The 20,027-nt window shown below is 41.9% G+C and overlaps 1 protein-coding gene across 2 annotated transcripts; it reads right to left on the bottom strand.

Moving 5' to 3' along the window:
- Positions 1–600: 600 nt before the first annotated feature.
- Positions 601–7,215, bottom strand: LOC115682555 (uncharacterized). Of its 2 annotated transcripts, XM_030606814.2 has the most exons (12): positions 6,696–7,215; positions 6,424–6,525; positions 6,145–6,225; positions 4,400–4,509; positions 4,172–4,307; positions 3,875–3,973; positions 3,666–3,771; positions 3,130–3,578; positions 2,883–3,059; positions 2,587–2,784; positions 1,901–2,224; positions 601–940 (listed from the first exon to the last, which is right to left on the bottom strand). In XM_030606814.2, exons 1-12 carry the CDS (start codon positions 7,032–7,034, stop codon positions 848–850), a joined length of 2,214 nt encoding a protein of 737 aa, XP_030462674.1. In that variant the 5' UTR covers positions 7,035–7,215; the 3' UTR covers positions 601–847. The 2 variants fall into 2 exon arrangements, with proteins under 2 accessions (XP_030462674.1, XP_056173195.1); XM_056317220.1 differs by lacking the exons at positions 6,424–6,525; positions 6,696–7,215 and adding an exon at positions 5,486–5,671 and having other exon boundaries at positions 6,145–6,206.
- Positions 7,216–20,027: the final 12,812 nt, after the last annotated feature.

Raw genomic sequence — 20,027 nt, 5'->3', positions numbered from 1 at the left:
CAATTAACAAAACATTAAAAGATTCATGACTCGATTTGCAAAATCAAAAGGTTTAGGACTAATTGGCAAAAATACAATAGGTTTAAGAACTTTTTAGGCAATTTTCCCGGAACAGCTAGGGCTCTAATTCTTGAAAGCGAGCGCAACTGATACAATCTGGCACTGGCTGAATGAGATAACACGAAGACACTGAAGAATGCTCAAGTTAGGATTCACCAGCCCTTTATTTTATACCCCTCGATGAATGATTGTCTAGGGGGTCCTGTGGAGCTTTAATCTGGCATCGGAGGTGGAGGGAAAGCGTGCCGTTTAGCGAAGCACACATTGCAACTCATTACCAGATAAAAAGGCTTTAATGGAGCGACACATGGCACTTACTCCAGGAAGCCACCTAACACCACTTGGCATTTACTTTGTTCTCTGTCCTTCTTCTTTTTGTTCTTTTTCGTTTTACTTTACTCTATTCAATATAGGCCCTAAACTACTCGCGGCGACCAAAGCACTCATATTCAGCTCATTACTATACGTAGCGCATCCGGAATAGGGAATGAGAACTTGACAGCAGCAGCTTCAACAAGCTTTTGCTTGCTAGCCACAGAGTACGTCACAATAAAAGCTTTGCTTCGAGTTATTGTGTTTTGTACATTCCACCACACCCTGCATACTTTTAGAGTTCTTAGGGCACTCATCCTCATCAACTACACCGGTGGAGAAGAGATCATCTATGGAAGTGCGAGAGAACTTGCGCATTCCGACGTTTCGCCTAACAAAGCTATGGTACACGATGAATGAATGTGTGAAAGAATAAATAAATGTCCTCGAGCACATACAGACATTAAGTCTCAGACTACGCAAATAATTGCTGGATGACGGTTTCGGCGTTACCGTTGTACTGAGCAAGCAGGTGGATGGCATCAGCCCTAGGCAAAGCTAGAAATTCCTGCACCAAACCAAAAAGTAACCTGTCAAAAGAATGATTAATATGCTAGACCAAGATTTTACATCATGAATAATCTGAATGCAAATGCTCCCAACCCAGAAGGTCGGTTGCAAGGCCAAACCATCCTCTGCAATCATCACACCCTTCAGCGTGATAGAGATTTATCTAAACAAACGGAAGTACCTTACAATCCCTCGAGTTGGATTATTAGCAGATTACTTCACTTTCATTGCATTGTCAACTTGACATAACTCTTTGATTATTAAAATAAGCATGCCACAGTGGCAACTCCCTTCTGGCAGTGAATGGATACTCTAAGGGCTTGACTGAGCTGCCATTTCTAAAGTGTCGAGCTGACACGACAGTAACAACAAAATACATTTCACACTAGCACTTGGTCAACCCTAACATGTATGCCACTTGATGATGTAGAGCTCAAAATACAAAGAGCAGCCATATGGAGAATACGCGTTTAGATCAGTCAAGACCCTCAGCAAGCGCCTTGTGATATTTTTCATGATACCCCCAAAAAAGCATAACAGGACAGGAGAGAATTGTTAATAATGTCAGTCCTCCAAAGCCTCATTTGTGGCCCATCCGTTGAACTAGAAAAGGCCTCTCACAATTTTCATATTCTGAAGTGCATGTGGTGATGAGGAAATCAAGTACCTTAAGCAACTAAGAATTGAGAAATCAACTACCTTAAGCAACTGAGAATTTAAGTATTTCAGCCTATCTTAAGGCCTATTCAATTTCTTAAAACTAATAAGAGATCATCTTCGGCTCTAGTGCATCCAAGTTTTTCCTCAAGTTTCTTCTAGTTCCTTTGATATTCCACTCAAAAACCCAAAAAGGACAGGTTCTAGGAAACTTAAAAATTTGAACAAAAGGGCTGATACACTACAAGACATATCACAGTGCACTAAAAAAAAATACTGGCTCAGGCGTTCACAAACTCACCATGACTTTAAGAATCGCACTTTCATCACATATGCCATCACTAGAAGAAAGATAAGCAGGACTGATCCCATCATCAGCCATCCTCGGACTTGAAGATGTCGTGACCACTGAGGAACCCTGAGCGCTATCAGTATTTGATTTTGATAAAGCAGATACTGCAACCATGGGGCTGCTAACATCTTTCAAGGAATCAATCCTCAAAAGACTCTCAAAGCGATCTTTACACATTTGAAGTTTGAACCACTCGGTGTGTGTGTGAAGGGTTACCCTCATTATTTTCATGAGCTGAGGTTCTTCAATCCCAAGGCTTCTACCAATTGCAACCTATCAGAACATTAGGGATGAATTTCAAATGTAAAATTAGTCGCACAAAGTATGCTAATGATTTCGATAGAAAAAAGACAGAGATAGTGCATTGAAACTCAAAAGTAATATAACTTTTCAAAAAGATTGATAACTCAGGAACAGTAGAACAGCATCCAAATTCACATAATTTGGACAACTGGCACCCACTTATTCCTATTGTCCCCACTGTCTTATGCTTTCATCCTTGCAAAATTCCAAGTTTGAATATCTGATTTCCTCGCAAGATATTTTTTCATGCACCATCTCTCTTTCACATCAACATTATGTCTGAATAGTTATCACCAAACGAATTCACAGTATGTCTTCTAGTGGTGGAATACCTGAAGTGAAGTTGCAAGAGCATCCAAATGCAAGCATTTTCCAATTGAATCATCGTCTGGACGGAGTAATGCCAACAAAGTCTCCTTCAAGGGCTTTAGTAATGCTGGATCTTTTGCAGCTAAAGGACCCAAGTGGCTGCAGGCAACCCTAAGAGCACTAGAATGATCACCCGAAGTGACCAACTTAAGAAATTCAACCTGACATAAGCAAAAGCGAATCAATTTATAGTGCAGGACCTATCAACATATCCAGAGTCAATGGTCAGAGACTGGTTAACAGTACAACATCAATTTACCTGCTTAAGTTGAAACAGCAAAACAGGATTCTGCACAAAGAAATTGGGATCCATAGTGTTAATTTCTTCAACAACCTCAGCTGCCATTCCCTTGCTAGCTAGTTCCTTCATCTCTAGAAGGAATTCATATTTATCCTCCCCATTTTGGTTCTCAAAATTAAATCTTCTCTCTGAACCCTACACAACCGTATTCCATAAGGAGATTAATCTATTAAATACTACATGATTATACCATGATAATCAGTACCTCATGCTCCCTCGATGTATCTGCGCGAGACACAGGGGCAGCAATCTGGAGCTCTGGTTTGATGCTTCTAACAAAGGACTTATCAGGCACGAAAATCAAGTCATCATGCCTTCCTCTCCATCGCTTACGTTTCCTCCTCTCACCAGCTCCACTTTTTCTGTTTCTTTGAAGAAATTTTGAATGGTTGAACCGCTGGGAACTGCTCGTGCTACAAATTTCATGGTTACTTGTCGGCTCACTAGCATAACGTAGTTCAATATCAGTACCTTCCATGGTTATTACATCACTGCTATTGTCTGAACAACCATCTATGCAGCTGTTGCTAAGAACTTCACCATCAGACTGTTTACCAGCACGAGACTCATCCAATTCAAGCAAACAATTTCCTGATAAATCGTACCCTGGTTGACCAACTTTTGGATCTTTGGAGATCTTTCCCATTTCAATCTCTAAAAGATAATAGGTCAAACAACAAGCCGTCAGCATTTCAATTTGCTAGCCAAACCCAAATCACAGATAAGCAGCCTCAGATTTACCAGAAGGATATGGAAGACTGGCATCGACAATACCCCTGTAAAGACAATACTCGTGGACGAGCTCATCAAGCATCGGTATGTCCAATTTCATTCGACATAGTTCATTCTGTATTATAAAGAAAATTAGACTCACTACCAGCAAAATCAGTCAAGGTTGTCTGGTCTGAGAAGATGTCTCATTGCCATGGCCTGAATATGTAACAAATCACCTGAAATGCCAGAAACAAATCTCCCTTCGCAAATCTCAAGCTGTCAACTGCACCTTGTCTAGTGAGCTCAACAGCATGCGCTAGGGATTGGATGTCGACCTGCCCAATGAAGAGACCTAAAGACCATGATGCAACTGACTCCAACCACAGACTTATCTCTTCATAGAAAATATTGAATCCAGTAAATTTAGTTCCTTTAACTGCAAGCACCTCTGCTAAGGTTCTATCATCTCTCAAGCCATGAACGTAAGCCCCAACTAACATCTGAATTCAATTTGTCTATATGTTAGTGTTTACCTCATCAAATGGGGGAGCTTCATACAAGCTTTCTTCGACAGTTGTGGGAGGATCACACTCCTCAAGGAGCAATCTTTTAGTAAGGTCCAAAATTGGTGATGATATTCCTTGGCGTAAGCAAAATTCCCTATGTATGCTGCACCATACAGGTAGGATGACTAATCATCAGAGGGAAACAGACAGGGTCAAAGAATTTTCTTTATTGGGCCGTAGGGGTTAAAAGTTTACCTTATCAAATATCTCAGTGTCATCGAAAAGAGTGGATCATATGCATGTAAATGAGCTCTTAATACTGATGACATCAAGCCAGCAATATCAAACCTCTTCCTTTCAGACCACTGTCAAATATCAACAATTAATCAGTCAATAGTTCAGAACCATGCAAATTTCATAGAACAGGACAAGTAGTTAGTACTCTTGAGAAATTAACACTCTATCGATTAGAAGCTTAAGTCTAGAAGACACAATTTGATACAGGAGATCTTATCCTAGAATTACCTTGATCCCTTATTTTCAGTTTGAAAACAAAAGCTAAAACCGATAATCTCAAGATGAGTGAAGATGACTTAGTTGGCATGTATAAATTGTAACGCAAGAGAAAATCAGCTGTATTAGAAATCTCTGGTGAGAACCATGAAATAATAGAAACGCTCCACTCCAAAGCAAAAGATGAATGAAGATAGCATAGGATTTTAGGGGCATGCTATTTGAAAGGGATTGTCAAATGACTAGCAAAATTTTACTAATTCAGGACTCTCAATTTACTGCATGATGAACAGAGGTGATATTATCCATCAGTATAATCCATAACGTGACATGAGACCTCCAATTAGTGCATTAAATAATCACGTATATCAAACAGTTGCAATTTTCGAAAAGCATGGAGCAAGGTCATCCCTATTTCTGAAGAGCTTTACACACAGTTCAGATGAAGATGAAGTGTCTACCCAAACATTTTTTTCTCTTTAGCCAATTATGCCTGACTAAGTTGAGTAGGAGATGAAATTCCAGATACACCCATCAATTAACCATCACAACTTAACGCTGAAATACATTCTCCCCTTTCTCAATTCTATAATTCCTAAATTCCTAGTACTTATGACGTCAGCAAGAACCTATAAGTGCTTAGGGGAGCGCTATATAACCCCACTCTTAACAATACCATGCCAGCTACTAAACACTTACACGGAAAAGAGATACAGATTTAAACAGTGAAAACCAAGAAGGATGAGGATGATGCAAACATTCTTATTGCTTTGCCACAAAGAGAGCATTTTGCCCTTTTCCTTACAAAACATGGTGGAAGAGAATTACGTGCAAGATTAGCTTGGGTGGTCTGCATATTGCACAGTAGATATATGATGAGCCAATCACAAAAGTGCTCCAGTCCTTTTTCTTCTTACTACTTTCACCAAAGTTTCTTGACAGTAATAGGCCAGGACCCATCAAGTGGAAAAATCAATTTTGAAGCCAATATCCTGATTATTGGATTATCCTGGTCTTCATACAATATATGACTCGGCTCCACTACTTAAAAAGATCAAAGAATGGTAAATGTGCTAAACCCAACTATTGACTGACAGATGGGGAGAAGATAATTAACTATCATATACTTTTATGATCTTGTCAAAACCATTATCCTCATAAGGGAGCAACACCACACTAATTGCCTTAGCATATTGACAGCATGCAGCTTGGAATAGTGAACCCCACATTGTTAACAAGGAAAGAAATGGCTTGACAGATAAATTGACAGGTATCTCTTCTGGGAATAAGAATTTCAGGTCGAATAATCCCTTTGAAATCCCCTAACAATAAGCACCTACTTCCATCTTAAATCAGTCGATTCAAATATTCTCGTAGAACAATATAGCTAAGAACTTACACCCTCCCACAATGAAGATACAAAAGATTCTAGTCTTCCATAAGATCTAATGATACTGAAAACAAATACAGTAGTTAAAGCAGCCCACCTCATCCGCCACGGGAGAAGACTGATCATCCTTGTCATATATAAAGGCAAGAAGAACGTGCTTGAACTCCTCATACGCTTCCTTAAGCAAGAAAAGCAAAGGCATCAGGGTATACCCAGATTACTCATCAAACGAAGTAGATAAAATTCAATCTCCCCGTTGTTTCGACCGAGCAAAAGTTTGCAACTGCCCATACCGACGTCCATGGGCATTCTGCCCCAACCAAAACAATAAGCACCTAAATGCTTGCAATTTATTATGAAAAAGGGGATTAAGTACCGGGTAAGCATCGAGAGCACAAGGTGCTAGAGACGTTCTCAAGCACTCAATGGCGGCGTCGCGATCCTCTGATGTCCCCTTCCTCAACAGTTCAATGAATTTCTGCACCAGAACAAGAACTTAATAAAAATTTCGACATGCCCAGTTAGCCACCAAATCAATCACCAGCTCCCTCCGAGCAGAGTCAACGAAACCCCCCCAACCGCGACAAATTCCACTCACTTCGCCTTCACCCTCGCGTCCCCCGAGGACAAGAGACGGAAGCGGCTCACCTGCTTCTGCAGCCGGAAGAGGATCCGGCGGTCGTCGAGGACGAAGGGCGCGTGGGACCTGAGGAGCTCGACGGCGGCGTCCACGTCGCCCGCCTCCAGCGACCGCCGGATCTGCCGGTTGGCCAGCCGGGAGCCGTACGACGAGGAGGAGGAGGACGAGGACGACGGCGAGGAGGGCGGCGACGCGGGGGGGAGGGGGAGGGGGAGGGGGAGGGCGAGGTCGAGGGCGGCCGAGGCGGCGGCGTCCTCCTCCTCGATCAGGCGCTCCGATCTCGCGAAATCCATGACCAGCGCGTCCAGGGACTCCCAATTGACGGGGATCGCCGCGGCGGCGTCCATGACCGATCAGGGGAAGGCCTCGCGCCGCTTGCTTGCTTCTTCCTCCTTCTCTCTCTTTTCTGGTCTAATTTTCTCGGGAAAGCTCGGAAGCCGAGAAAGCGAGGGAAAACGGAAACGTCAGGAACCTTCGTTTCTCCATGAGAGAGGAAGAGGAAAAGGAAGGAAGAGAGGAGAGCAAGAAAGGCGGCGGAACGAAGGTCAGAGACGGGGGCGGTTATATAGGTGCCACGTGTACCGACCGCATGGATTCCGGCGGATACCGCCGTTCTCTCTTTTGTCCCCCGGCGTGCTTCTGAAAGCCTTGGTCGGAGATGACTCGCCGGCTGTCGGACTTTTGCCAAAAGTACTCCGGATTTCAGCTGTTTGTTCCTTTGGAAAAAGCTCGCTTTTTGGGTTTTGGCCCCCAATTCTGTCCCGAACCGTAGCAGCTTTCGGTTTAACTCGAATTCGTGCAGGAAGTTGCCGTTAATTTATCTGACGTGGCATTTCTGCCTTTAGTGAGAAATCCACCTCGGCAAGCTGACTTGGAAAAAACTCTGAAGAAATGGAGACGCTTCTTGCTCTGAGGGTCTTGATCGCTCCCTCCGTATCAGATTTGGTCTCGATGCCGTGAAGCCGGCAAGCTTCTCTGTCCTCCGCGCATCGCATCCGCCCTTCTCCTTTCCCCGCCGTGAACAAAGCTATCCGGTTGAGATTCGTTTCGCTAGAAGGAGTTGATCGCGGATGGGAGAACTCCGTCCGTCAATTGATCGAGTCGTGGATCAAAAAGCTCCCGAAAAGACAGATGAAAACATGTGATCTTCAGGCCAGTGATAGCTCATAAAAGAAAAAAGAAAAAAAAAAGAAAAGATAATTAAAAAATCCTAAATTATGTACATCGCCACGTCAATATCTCAAACTCTTTTTGTGTGACTAAAACCCCCAAAATTATACTAATATAACCAAACATCCCCAGTCTACCACCAAAAACCCATTGTGATATCAATACCCCAAATTTTGTCACTAATACCCCAAACTTGTACAAGTATGACAAAAATACCTTTCATCTACCACAAAAACCCTAGACTTTAACCACTATGACAACACTACCCCAGACCTTTTTATTCATGTCACCAATACTCCAAACTTGTACTAGAGATCCAAAAACACCTTCTATCACAACTTCTTCCAAGATGGCCATTAAAAATCCCACTGGGCAGCGTGGACAACGATAGGCAAACAAAGCTGATGTGGTTTTAGTCTAATCCAAAGCAACTTTGTTTATCCATTTGCAAGGTCGGTAGGGTTGTGATTTATATGTATTGGAATCCACTGAGAGCTCATACCTCAAGGTAATTTGTTAAATTTTAAGTGTTTTTCAAAACTGGACTTCCATGTTGCTGTGGCTAGCTATGCAATCTAGTGGGGGCTGATAACTTGATTAGTAAAAACTTAACAATTTTTGCGGAATATACATGTTAAGTTTTAATATATGCAGGAACATATTCATAGATGAAGAAATAAATTGATACTATTAGGTGCGATATTCTCTTATCATATAAGTGATAAAATAAGTAAAGAGATGGAAAGTGGCACACTAGGGATGAGCATGTATCCCAGGTACAACCGAGAACCGGACCGGACCGACCCTATAAATTGGTCCGGTTCTCGATTTCAAATTTTTTGGAACTGATATTGTGCGGTCCGGTTATTGAGTAGGAAACAAACCGAACCGAATCAGATCGGGAACCGTAGAACTGAAGAACCAGATCGGGAATTGAAGAACCGGACCAAACCGAGGTTACCCGAAAAGTAGTAGTATCATGGATCTTTTCACCGATTTTCATACTAGTAGTATCAAACTTTCATAAGTTGGATCATCGTTTTTCATTACTATTGTTATTCAATATGTTATTTCATTACTAGGATTAGTACCCATTAGAATCCACCTGCAATATATATGTATATTCATTGCTGGAGAAATCCGGTATACTAAGCACTTTGGAAACCTCAAGTTAACTAATCGCTGCTCTTTTACACGTGTTTCTAGTTTACTCTTAAATTATCGCATTTCATTTACTCTACATGACAACCTGATATGACTTCTCATGTTAGGTTTGATAAATTACTTCATATATAAATGGTTTCAATTTGGCGGAATTGAGACGAGTGAATTCTTTCCGACAGTATTATCAAGTTTGAATCCTAGTTGTGACATAAATGGGAAAGAGTCTTTTGGCCATTGGAGACAATTGAGGTGCGCTAATGTCAGGAAACAATCCCCCGTCGAGTCTTGACATGGTGTTGAGTTTTAATAAATTCTATTCGACTCAGAACTCATTGACTTTCGAGTGAAAATGAGCACAATTGGATATAAAGTTGCAACGGCTTGCGCTAGCTTTTAGTAAGTTACCCTACTCAGTTTTAATGTGCTGCCACCTCAAAATATGTATTGCCGAACATCAAAACAATACCATTTCATAGCACGGTTACAGTTCAATCACCGTTTATCCCACACGGATTTATGGTAGCAGTTCTCCTAAAAAATGAGCTGGGCTTCCACATTGTACTTCCCTGAAGGCCCAAAGACTTTTAGACCTCAACATTCTAAAATGCAAATGAGGCTAGAATGTTGGGAATGGAGAGGCCCATAAGCTAAGAGACACGAGCATCTTTCAATTCTCCTATCTAGGTCTTTGGAAGCAACATGAACTTAGGCCTTAAATAAATTCTCAAGAGATATGTGCATTGGCTATTTTAACCGTTGTCATGAAATGGTGCAAAAAACACGAATTAAGGAGAGAAAATCCGGATATGACACGAAACGACACGTTTAATCCTATATGTTGACACGAATCCAGACAAGGTAGCGTGTTTTCATCGTGATTCAATCATTTGAGATAAAAAATAAAAAAAAAAATTACGACGTTTTATGCTAACACGTTTATGACACGTCAAGCTGAATTGTCAATTTTTAATAAGATGCATCGTCATTGCACTAAATAAAAGAAGATATCTCGTTCACATTCTGTGGCTCCCCAAAAAATGTATTATTTTTATATTATTTATATAATTATGCAAGTTCAAGCCTTATTCTTATAAGAGATGCAAACTCTTGAAAAATTATGTAGGGAAGCAGAGTAGGTCAAGTGTTTCTCATCTTCACATCGTCCGGCATCAATTAATTTGAGAAGGTCGGACTTTGTTAGACTCTATAAATACAACAACAAAAAACCTGAAGAAAAGTACAAGAAAAGTCATAAACTTATTACATTGGTACCAATTCAGTCCTAAACCTTTCAATTGGATCAATTTAGTCCTGAACCTTTTACTTTTGTACCAATTGAGTCTATCGGCCAATTTTAATCGAAAATCGCTAACGTGAATGCTGACTGTCCTATGTGTTAGTGGTCTGCCTTAGGAATTAATCAAGGTTGATACTTTAATATTAGTCGTGGATTAGGTTATGTCGGAAAACCAACCTTCACTATACTTAGGTAGTCATAATGTCTTACTAGAGACCGCCTATGATTTGTGGACCAAAAAAGGGTTTTGAGCACACTGCTAATGTTTAGTGAACCTACATGGTCGCACACAATAGCGAACTGAGTTAATATTTTCTATGCGCCGGGATCTACTTAAAATAAGAAGTAGATTTTAATTTATTCTCCTATTCAACTTATCTACGCGGTCGTGCACGTTATGAGATAACGACTAAACGTACGATTGAAGGTGGACAGTTTGGCGGGCCCAAATCCCCCGGCCCCACTTCTTTTAATTCGTGTAGATAATGAGGCTATATATATATATATATATATATATATATATATAGCGTGTGGGTGACGAAAAACCCTAAGAGAGAAAAAAACGCCTCCAAGAGAATACAAAGAGAATCGTTCTCTGTTCAGAGATCTTTGAGAGAGTCTCGAAGATCAAAGGCGATCAGGAAAAAGAAGTCCAAGATCTTTAGCTAGCACTTGGATCGTTGGAGACTTCCGTTCATGTGTGTGGATACCGGTAGAGGCGCAACACTTGGGTCGCTAATCCAGACACAATCGATTGTCAATTTACCTTCGATTTGCAAAAAGGTATGTGTCGAACTTCTGTTTAGATTTCAATATACGCATGGATCCTGTCTAGGGTTTCAGTTTATAAATTCCGCTGCGTTTTTAGCACTTGAGGAGCCCTACACTATGTGGCGCGACCGGTGTTGACGTTGATATTTTTAAATAATTTTTTGTTCTTTTCTTTTCTTTTTTTTTTTTGTTTTTTTCTTTCTTTTTTTCCCTTTCATTTTGACCGGTGAGGGTCGTGGCCCTCGCCAAATCTAGGCAGGAGCCGCCTCTCGCCCAGAGTCAGCAGGGTCATGATGGCTTTAGGCAAGGCTGCGGCAAGGTCATCGCGGCCTCGCCCACAGCCAGCAGGGCCGTGAAGGCCCTGGGCGAGGGGCCTTCGCGGCATTATAGACTAAGCCGACAATTGAATTCGAATCCGATCAAAACGTGCTCTGTATCGGAGCGCAGTACTACAGTCCCACCAAGCCAATTATCCCATGTCCCGTGGTAACAAATGACCTTTTATTATCTCTTAAGAAGATGAACATTTTCATACGGGGGTAATCGATCGACTTAGGTGAATCGAAGGGCGTGACCCTTTTAATCTTTTGCTGAGGAAGTAACTTCTCCTTGTTTTAAGTTTAGACTTTGAATTGGGAATCCGATGCCAAGCTAAGGAGAGTGACAGTCCTGGCCCAGGCCCATTAGCGGGGCCCATGGGCCCACTCCAACACCAACTGCCATCAACGCTAATTCTTGTCCATGGGCCCATGGACTTCTGCACAGCTCCACGTGGCGCGTCGCAAGAGTACTGAACATTCCCCAACCCCTTCTTTTTTTTTTTTTTCATCATGGAGTTCGGCAAATGATTGAGCACTAAGGCTCCGTTCGTTTGGCGGAAAATATTCTCCTTTTGGAAAATATTTTCCCGGAACATAATTTTCCAGTGTTTGGCGACCAATATGAAAAAGTTTCGAAAAATATTTTTCGCCGGCGACCGGCGATCGGCGACGGCGGCGGCGGCCGGCGGCGGCGGGCGACCGGCGGCGGCGGCGGGCGACCGGCAGCGGCGGTCGGCGACCTTAGTGAAGAAGAAGAAGAAGAAGCTCCGGAAAATGATTTTCGCTTTTGAAGAAGCGGAAATCATTTTCCGTAGACTTAGGCTATTTTGTGAGGGGGGGAAGGAAAATATTTTCCCACGGAAAATGTTTTCCGCCCCCCTAACACCGGAAAAGCCGGAAAATATTTTCCGGGAGAATATTTTCCGCCAAACGAACGGAGCCAAACTCAAGAGTACTGAACATTCCCCAACCCCTTCTTTTTTTTTTTTTTTCATCATGGAGTTCGGGAAATGATCGAGCACTAAAGACACGTTAAGATGTCTTGATCTGAACAATGAAGGTGTCTAAAAGCATTAAAACTCGTGCGCAAGAAGTGCCGGAAGATTTTGTACGAAGGTCGGCTTTGCGTAACCAAGTATTCGATTCTATTGTGGAGGTGAACCCTGGATTATCCTGTGTATCGCTTGGAGTCCTTTCAATAGTTTGAAAGTCGGAACGTAGCGGGAATGGATATTCATAAGGAATGGTGATAATTGGAGATAGAAAGGTTAATGTTTACTCATGAGAATGAAGGTTCGGTCGAAAGGAAAACCTCAAGAAGGGTCTACAACGGAGAGGGATTGTGGGGCATTGTGAGCCCTTTTCGCCGTGTTTGTTCATGCTACCGAGTATATGTGAGATTCGGTCGGACGTGGCAACGGGTGAAAGACCCATCTTTATCAACTCATATTAACTATATCGTTCAAATAAGAGAGCCCTACATTGATTAAAGTGGGTCATAAATGGGTTGAGAATTGTAAAGCCTCTTCATAAGTAAGTTGAGTAGATCACGTATTGACCACATATCAGTGTGAGAGAATTACAACGACGGAAGCCAATACTAATTAACTGGATCTTTAAAAGGTTCGACCTAACACCCAGGCGCCCACACTTGAGACCTAGACTCGAAACCTGGTCTTGGATCTCGGTCCTGATGGTCGAACCCCGATCCCTAGTAGAACCCTGGATCCCAAGTGGCAGGACCTCAGTCTTTCGCGGTTAGACTTGGGGCCCCGATGCTGGAATCTCCATACCTAACGGTAGGACTCTGGGCCTTGTACCGGGGCCTAGTAGCCAGGCTCCCAAACCTGATCCTCGATGCCTGTACTTGGTACCTCAAGGCCGAACCCGAGCACCCGTACTCGAAAGCTGCGGTGTCCCGATCAGTGAGCTCGTACACGAGACCCTTGTCCTGTTGGAGAGGCTTGTCCCGTTGGAGAGGCTTGAGACCTCAACAACCGAACTTGGGACCCCAGCACGTGGATCCAGGTCCCAATTTCCTGATTCAAGGCTCAATTGCATTCGGGTACGAATCGTGTGTCAAGTAATTAGGCTCCATCGCTCCTGCGAAAAAATCATCCAAATTTGGAATTTACGAAACAAGAGACATTTTCTGTTGCTTTGACCTAGAACTAGAAGATCGTGTTAAGGAAAGAACAAGCAACAGCAAGTGGCAGAAGCCCTAAGAACAAACCTCACATTGCCACTGTAGATAGCCATTTTCAATTGCCACATTAGCACTCGACTCCCACAATAAACTCGAATATTTAGGATAGAACAAAAGGATGCGAAAAATCTCACTTTTCCATCCTTGTACTTTCAGGCTTTTTTTTTAAATCTAAGTCCCACACTTTTAATTTTTTCTAATCAAGTAATTCGTACAAATAATCTAATCAAGACCCTTCGGCACCAAATTTGGTAAGATCCGGCCGACATGGTTGTTGAGCAACGGCGGAGTGTGATATGGATAACATTTTCCTGATATGGACGCTACCGTGAAAAGTAAAACAAGAGTTCTTTCGTTTCTTCCTCTTATTTATTTTGCATGGTACCGTTCATGGGGCGTCAACATTAGCAAAATGTTTCCCATGCCACACTCCAATGTCATTAGACAATTACGTTAGTTGGATTTGTCCGGATTTGGTGCCGAAGGGACTTGATTAGACTATATGTGTAAGTAGAAAGAATCGATTTGAAAAGTTACAAGTATAGGAATTTGATTAAAAAAAATGTGATAGTACAGAGACGAAAAATACAAATTTTCCTAAAAAAGGCCATCAGAATGGCCACATTCAATAGTTGGGTGCTCCAAACCAGATAGGCTTGTCATTATTCGGCTAGCAAATGCTGCAGTTGCACTTGCACCTGAGCGAGAACATTATGTGGGGATGGCAATTTTACCCATCCCAATTGATATACATTATTTTTTCGATGAATGATATAATGTTCCACGTAAATCTAATTCCAACAAAAAGTTCATCGACCCGACAATGCTATATCATTTTATTTATAATTTAAGGGTGCGGGCATGGAGACTATGCTAGTTGGAGGTCATGGAATACCTGCAAGCCTCATGAACTGGTTAAATCTAGACTTTTAGCCTCTGCAACTGGCCCTAACTCAAAGGAGTATGCGCGTGGTTGGTGGAATTCGAGTGGGTTATTTCCGGTTCCTAAGCTGGAAAAACAATGCGGAGCCACTAAAGTCTCAACTTGCTGTGGTTAATGGAGCAAGATCCTTCACATACGCCTCCTTATTGTATTTTGGATGGAACAATTCTATTGTCCAATTAGTATGGAAAGATTGTCCTCGAAATATCATTTTCTTCCCTCCATGCATGTTCTGAAATGCTTATTTTGGATGTAGTGCGTACATAGTACTTAGTCCAATGGCCTATTTGGCTGTAGTGAATTTCGGAAACTCAAACATTTCATGTGGAAGTTTTTGTGCACATGATGAGAAAAGGGTAAGGAATCATTACAAGTGGACCGATGAATGAAAATGTAAGTAGATGAAATTGGAAAAGTAACATCCGGAAAATTTTGGAAGATGCTCAAAGCTGAACATCTTTGAAGGCTTAAGTTGTTCTGATAATGATTGTAGGAGCTAGAATTTGTTTGCTTTAATGAAGTAATTTTGACAAGACAATCGAATGGCTTCTCCTTACTTCAGGTCGTTCTAAAACAAGATATCCCTCTTTTATGGAAAAAAAAAGAAGATGGGAAGAAGCAATTAGCATTAGCAACTTCTTTTTTGGCACCACATGTTCCACACTTATTACAGAATCTTCGATTTGAGTCATGATTACTGCAAATCAAAGAAGGGAAATAGAAAAGAAACAAGTTTTATCATAGAAGCCACCAAGATTGGGAGAGTAAGAAGAGGAAGGAGCATATTGCAAAACAAAGAAGGAAAGTCAGGGCACATGGTACTTGACTCAACACTCTTTAATGAGTCATACATTAGAGTCAGCAGAAAAGTCACTAATGGGAAATAACATTGATTTCTCTTCCTTCTCTTGAATGAGAATCTTAATAGTTTAGTGCTCTCGTAGACAAATTAAAAGCCGGAGGATTGCCTCAAGAGTTTGGTCACCCCAATCCTGTCCCAATTCAAGTACGTACAAAGCCAGATGCTCACCTTGACCAAAGTACCCTCGACAGATTATTCAAGATTTTCTAAGATCGAGGAGTGACGACTAAGGATGAAACCTAACACCAAGACTTCTCTAAGTCACTTGGAAGGAATGAGCCTTGTAAGTTGTACCACTTTATTTGTTTTGTTTTTGGCCAAGAAGCCTTACACAACTTGGCCAAGGTGGAATTTCGTGTCCCATATTGATCTGGTTATTCTAAGTTTTTACTAGGTGTGATGCGATTCCATATACAAAAATATGAAGATGAAAATCTTTAATCACCATAATCAGATGTGATGCGATTCGACAGGTGGTCGAGTAAAGATACTTCGTTGAGGAATAGCCTTACTACAAATTTTCAAATATTTTCATGCATGAAAAACGAAAATTAATCAATCAACACCTTTCTGTTTATTATTCGTGTTCATTCAAGATCTGCAAAAAAAATCTATGAATTTTTTTATAGTAAAAAGAGGTGGGGAATAATGCAATTGAATGGCTTTGGCACGGGCTCCAAAAAGAGAAAATAGATGCAGGGGCTGATTGGGCTACGGGACGAAGACATGTCCCCACCAGAAGGTTACTTAATATGATACATTAAGCCTTCCAAATGGACCACATCTCTCCCTCCCTCTCTCGAGTGCGCCAACCCTAAGCCAATGTACGATCTTTCCCTTTCCTTGGCATGCACGTTGCGCAAACACATGCAGATGGTCCAGAGCCAGAGGGTTGGGCTTGGCTTCCGCCATTATGACAAGTTTCGAGTGGGGAGGCTTCCATCTCTCGTCACTATCCCCGTTTGACAAATTTCCAGATTACTAGCAGCCATTGTATGCTTTTCATGCCCATCGCGATCCTCTCTCTCCTTGGCTCCCGGCGCCGTGCGGTGCGTGCATGTGCGCGATACGCCGAGAGGGAGCTTGGAATCATATTATATATTCCACCTTGTGCAGGTGCCTCCTCTCTTTTAGGGGTTCCTGCAGCTGAGACTTTGAATGACAGGTAAGGGATTCCTATTTCTTTTAAGTGTTTTTATCCGTTGGGCTCTGCTGAGGAGGAGATGGTTTCGTGGGGAGTGGATAGGGTTCTCTTTTTCTTTGTTCGCTTTGGTTTCGTTACTTTGGGCTGCAATATATCGCCTTTATCAGTAGACTAGCGATAGCTACTGCTTTTGAGATGACTTCATTCTCGCACGCTGTCCGACACATTATGGAAATGGGACATACGTGCTGCTGGAGAAATGAGAGTTAGGTGTTTTATTAATATAGAGGGAAGGAACATAGCTATAAGCTCGAAATTGATTTTCGCTTTCGATCCTTTCGAGCTCGACTGTAAATCGTTACATCTACATGAACTAGATGTCGACACGATCAATTATCCAACATAAGTATATGTTGAGATTGAGCTCGCACTAAGTAGATAAAGCACGTCCGGGGAACGTAAAATGGATTCGCTACAAGGAAAACAACCTAAGGGGACAAAAGTTTTAGGATTTGATGGGGGAAGAACAGCATTGGTGCCAAAACTTGTGTACGGAGGCCACTTTGGTGCAAAAACTTTCATTTGGATCACTTAAGTGCCAAATCGGAGAAAAAATGATCACTTAAGTGCCAACGGCGAGAAATTCCGATCAAATTTAATACGTGGCTTTTATATTTAAATTTTAATGACACGTGGCATTTCTATGTGTATAATTCAATTTTTTAAATATTTTTTTTCTGATTTTCTTTTTTTTTCTTTTCTTTCTTCTTATTTCCGATGGCCGGCGTCCGGCCACCGGCCATGGCCGGCCTCCGGCCACCGGCCATGGCCGGCCTCGCCGTGCATCGCCTTCCTCCGGCGAGGGCCGCCGTGGCCCTCAGCGAGGGCCGGCCTTGCCGGATCTGGGCGAGGCCCGAAGTGAGGCGGCCCGTGGCCTCGGCGAGGGCCGGCCTCGCCGGGGCTCGCCCGCGCCCGAGGCGAGGGTCGAGGTCGCCCGGGCGGGCGAGCCCCGGCGAGGGCGAGGCCCGGCGAGGGCTCGCCTCGCCTGGCGAGGCCCGATGAGGCAGCCGTGGCCTCGGCGAGGGCCAGAAGCTGGCCATCGGAAATAAGAAAAAAGAAAAGAAAAAAAAAGAAAAGAAAGGAAAAAAGAAAGAAAAGGAAAAAAAAAAGAAAAGAAATGCCACATCAGCCTCCAACGAGCCACATCGGCCTCCGGCGAGCCACATCAGCTTGAGAAATTAATAAAAAAATGCCACGTCGGATTTCCGGCGAAGTGGCACTTAAGTAATCGTTTTTCACAACTTTTAGCACTTAAGTGATCCGATTGAAAGTTTTGGCATCAAAGTGGCCTCCGTACACAAGTTTTGGCACCAATGCTGTTCTTCCCCCAGGATTTGATTATACCAACTTGACGAATTTTAGGACTTGATAGTACTTTTTGAAATTTTTATGACTCAATTGCACTTTTGTGATAAAGTTTAGGATTTGATTGCACTTTTTGAAAGTTTAAGGATTTAATTGCACCTTCATAACAAGTTTTAGAATTTCCAATGCACTTATCCTCGGAGCATTTAGCAAAACATTACTGAACTCGGATTGAACATTCTCAATTCATTCTTGAATTTGACAGAACATGAGTGGACCAATTATAAGTTTTGGGCCTAATCATATGGGATAGTTATATTTGACATTGCAAATATAATGTTCACTTTTACATTTTTTTTTTTTGGTCAGAGTTCACTTTTTCGTTGAATAAAGGTAAACGTCATCAAGTTGTGGTTTAAGACTTAAGTTAGTGGCATTTAGGCTTGCATTTCCACGATTTTGAAGTGGCACATATTTGTTTTAATTGAGTTATGATTTTGTTCTTGTACTTTTTTTTATCATAAGCATGCTCTCCGTAAGCACCCTTTTTTAAGTGAGCGACATGCATTTTTGAATTCATTAAGATTAAGTACCAGATGAAAGGCAGATTTGGGCTTTGATGTGCATACCAAGTTAAAGTTGTTGTTACTGTCTAGAGTAAGTTGACTTATACTGTAGATGTGCCTTTGAAGTTCATGGATTTACAATCCATGTGCCTTGAGAGGATGCCACATCAACTCAAACCAAGCTAAGGGTCCATTTTTATCTCATCTAGTAACCGCAAAAAGTCCAATTCCCAAATGACTATTGATCTCTCTTCATCAAGAAGCCTATAATTTCTGATAATTGGATCTCTTTGTAATGATCCGGTCCGTTTCACGTAGGCTAAGCCCCAAAAGGAATATTCTAAGTAACGGCACAAGGTGATGATCGTTTGGGCGGGTGTTAGCTCATATATCACCGAACAAGATTAGCTTATATATCACTCAACGGATCTTTCCCATTTGATGAAGAACTTCGAGATGTTATAAATTCCCCTACTTACAACTGATGCCCTCGTCGCTTGGCCCATATTGCCAACAATACTTTCCCTATTTGATGTGTGGTCCAGTTTATTTCCACACCCTCCACCATCCAAAAAGACTATCAAGAAGCGCGCTTTGGCCGAGCCTTCTCACCTCAATAGTCACTCCTTGCCCTTGTCAAATAGTGTATGAACCTAGTCCGTCCACAAACCAAATATCTAGTGGAGGGGGTCTTGCTCTGATAACAGGTGGGCCAAACCCCCATTTGTATACTTTGAACAACCATTTAATGTGGTGACCATTAGGGGTGGGTCTCTCGCCTCCAGTGCGGGACTTGAGATGTTACCTCCAATGACTGGATGTGTGAGATCATCGAATTGTTTGCCTTATTAGGCTGGACGCTGTTGAGGCTGACAACTTTTGATTTGAGATACATGATGATTAGGAGAAAAAGTGATTCAAGAGAATCTTTTAGAATAGCAAGAAAAAATGTGAGAGGGACATTGTAAATCATGAGTGAGATGGACACCATTGATGAGGACCTCTGGTAGAGTGAAGAGATCAGTCTCGTCAGATCTTATTAGCCAAATGCAGACGCAAAATTAGTGGTAATGACAACCTTTAGAAGAGGAATAATTGTACATTTCAAGATCTTTTCAGGTGGTTATTATTTGGTTGCATTTTTCAATCTCTATAAGATCGATGAAGAAGGATAGACGTCCGATTATCAAATCATTACCCATGCCGCGAGATATCAATAAATAGGCAATTTAGGGCGCGCATGCAATCCATTCTGGAGCAGAAATTCTGCTCTAGAATGCATTCCGGAACAGAAATGCGTTTGTTAAAATAATTTTGGAATGCATTCTGGAGCAATTTTTGCATTCTGGAATAAAAACGCGTTTGGTAAAACTTCATTCTTTTTTTTGCTCTAGAATGAATTTTTGCTTCCAGAATGAGTTTTGGCCCAAAAAAGAGAAGCTACTTTTTGTAGCTTCTCTCTTCCAGAATGCATTCTAGCCCAAATTTCCTATTTTACAAGAAATAAAAAATTTCAAAAAATGAAAAAATCA

The sequence above is a fragment of the Syzygium oleosum genome, unplaced genomic scaffold (assembly GCF_021117445.2).
Source record: "Syzygium oleosum isolate NSW1041296 unplaced genomic scaffold, Sole_v2.1 Sole_v2.01, whole genome shotgun sequence".
NCBI lineage: Eukaryota > Viridiplantae > Streptophyta > Magnoliopsida > Myrtales > Myrtaceae > Syzygium > Syzygium oleosum.
Note: the sequence above shows the minus strand (reverse complement) of the source record. Positions and strands in the feature narration are given on the sequence as shown.

Coding starts and splice junctions, on each gene's coding strand:
- LOC115682555 (XM_030606814.2), bottom strand. CDS start 7,034: ATGGACGCCGCCGCGGCGATCCCCGTCAATTGGGAGTCCCTGGACGCG. Junction 2,785..2,882: donor TGCTGTTTCAACTTAAGCAG/GTAAATTGATGT, acceptor TGCTTATGTCAG/GTTGAATTTCTTAAGTTGGT. Junction 941..1,900: donor GTGCGATTCTTAAAGTCATG/GTGAGTTTGTGA, acceptor GGTTTGGTGCAG/GAATTTCTAGCTTTGCCTAG.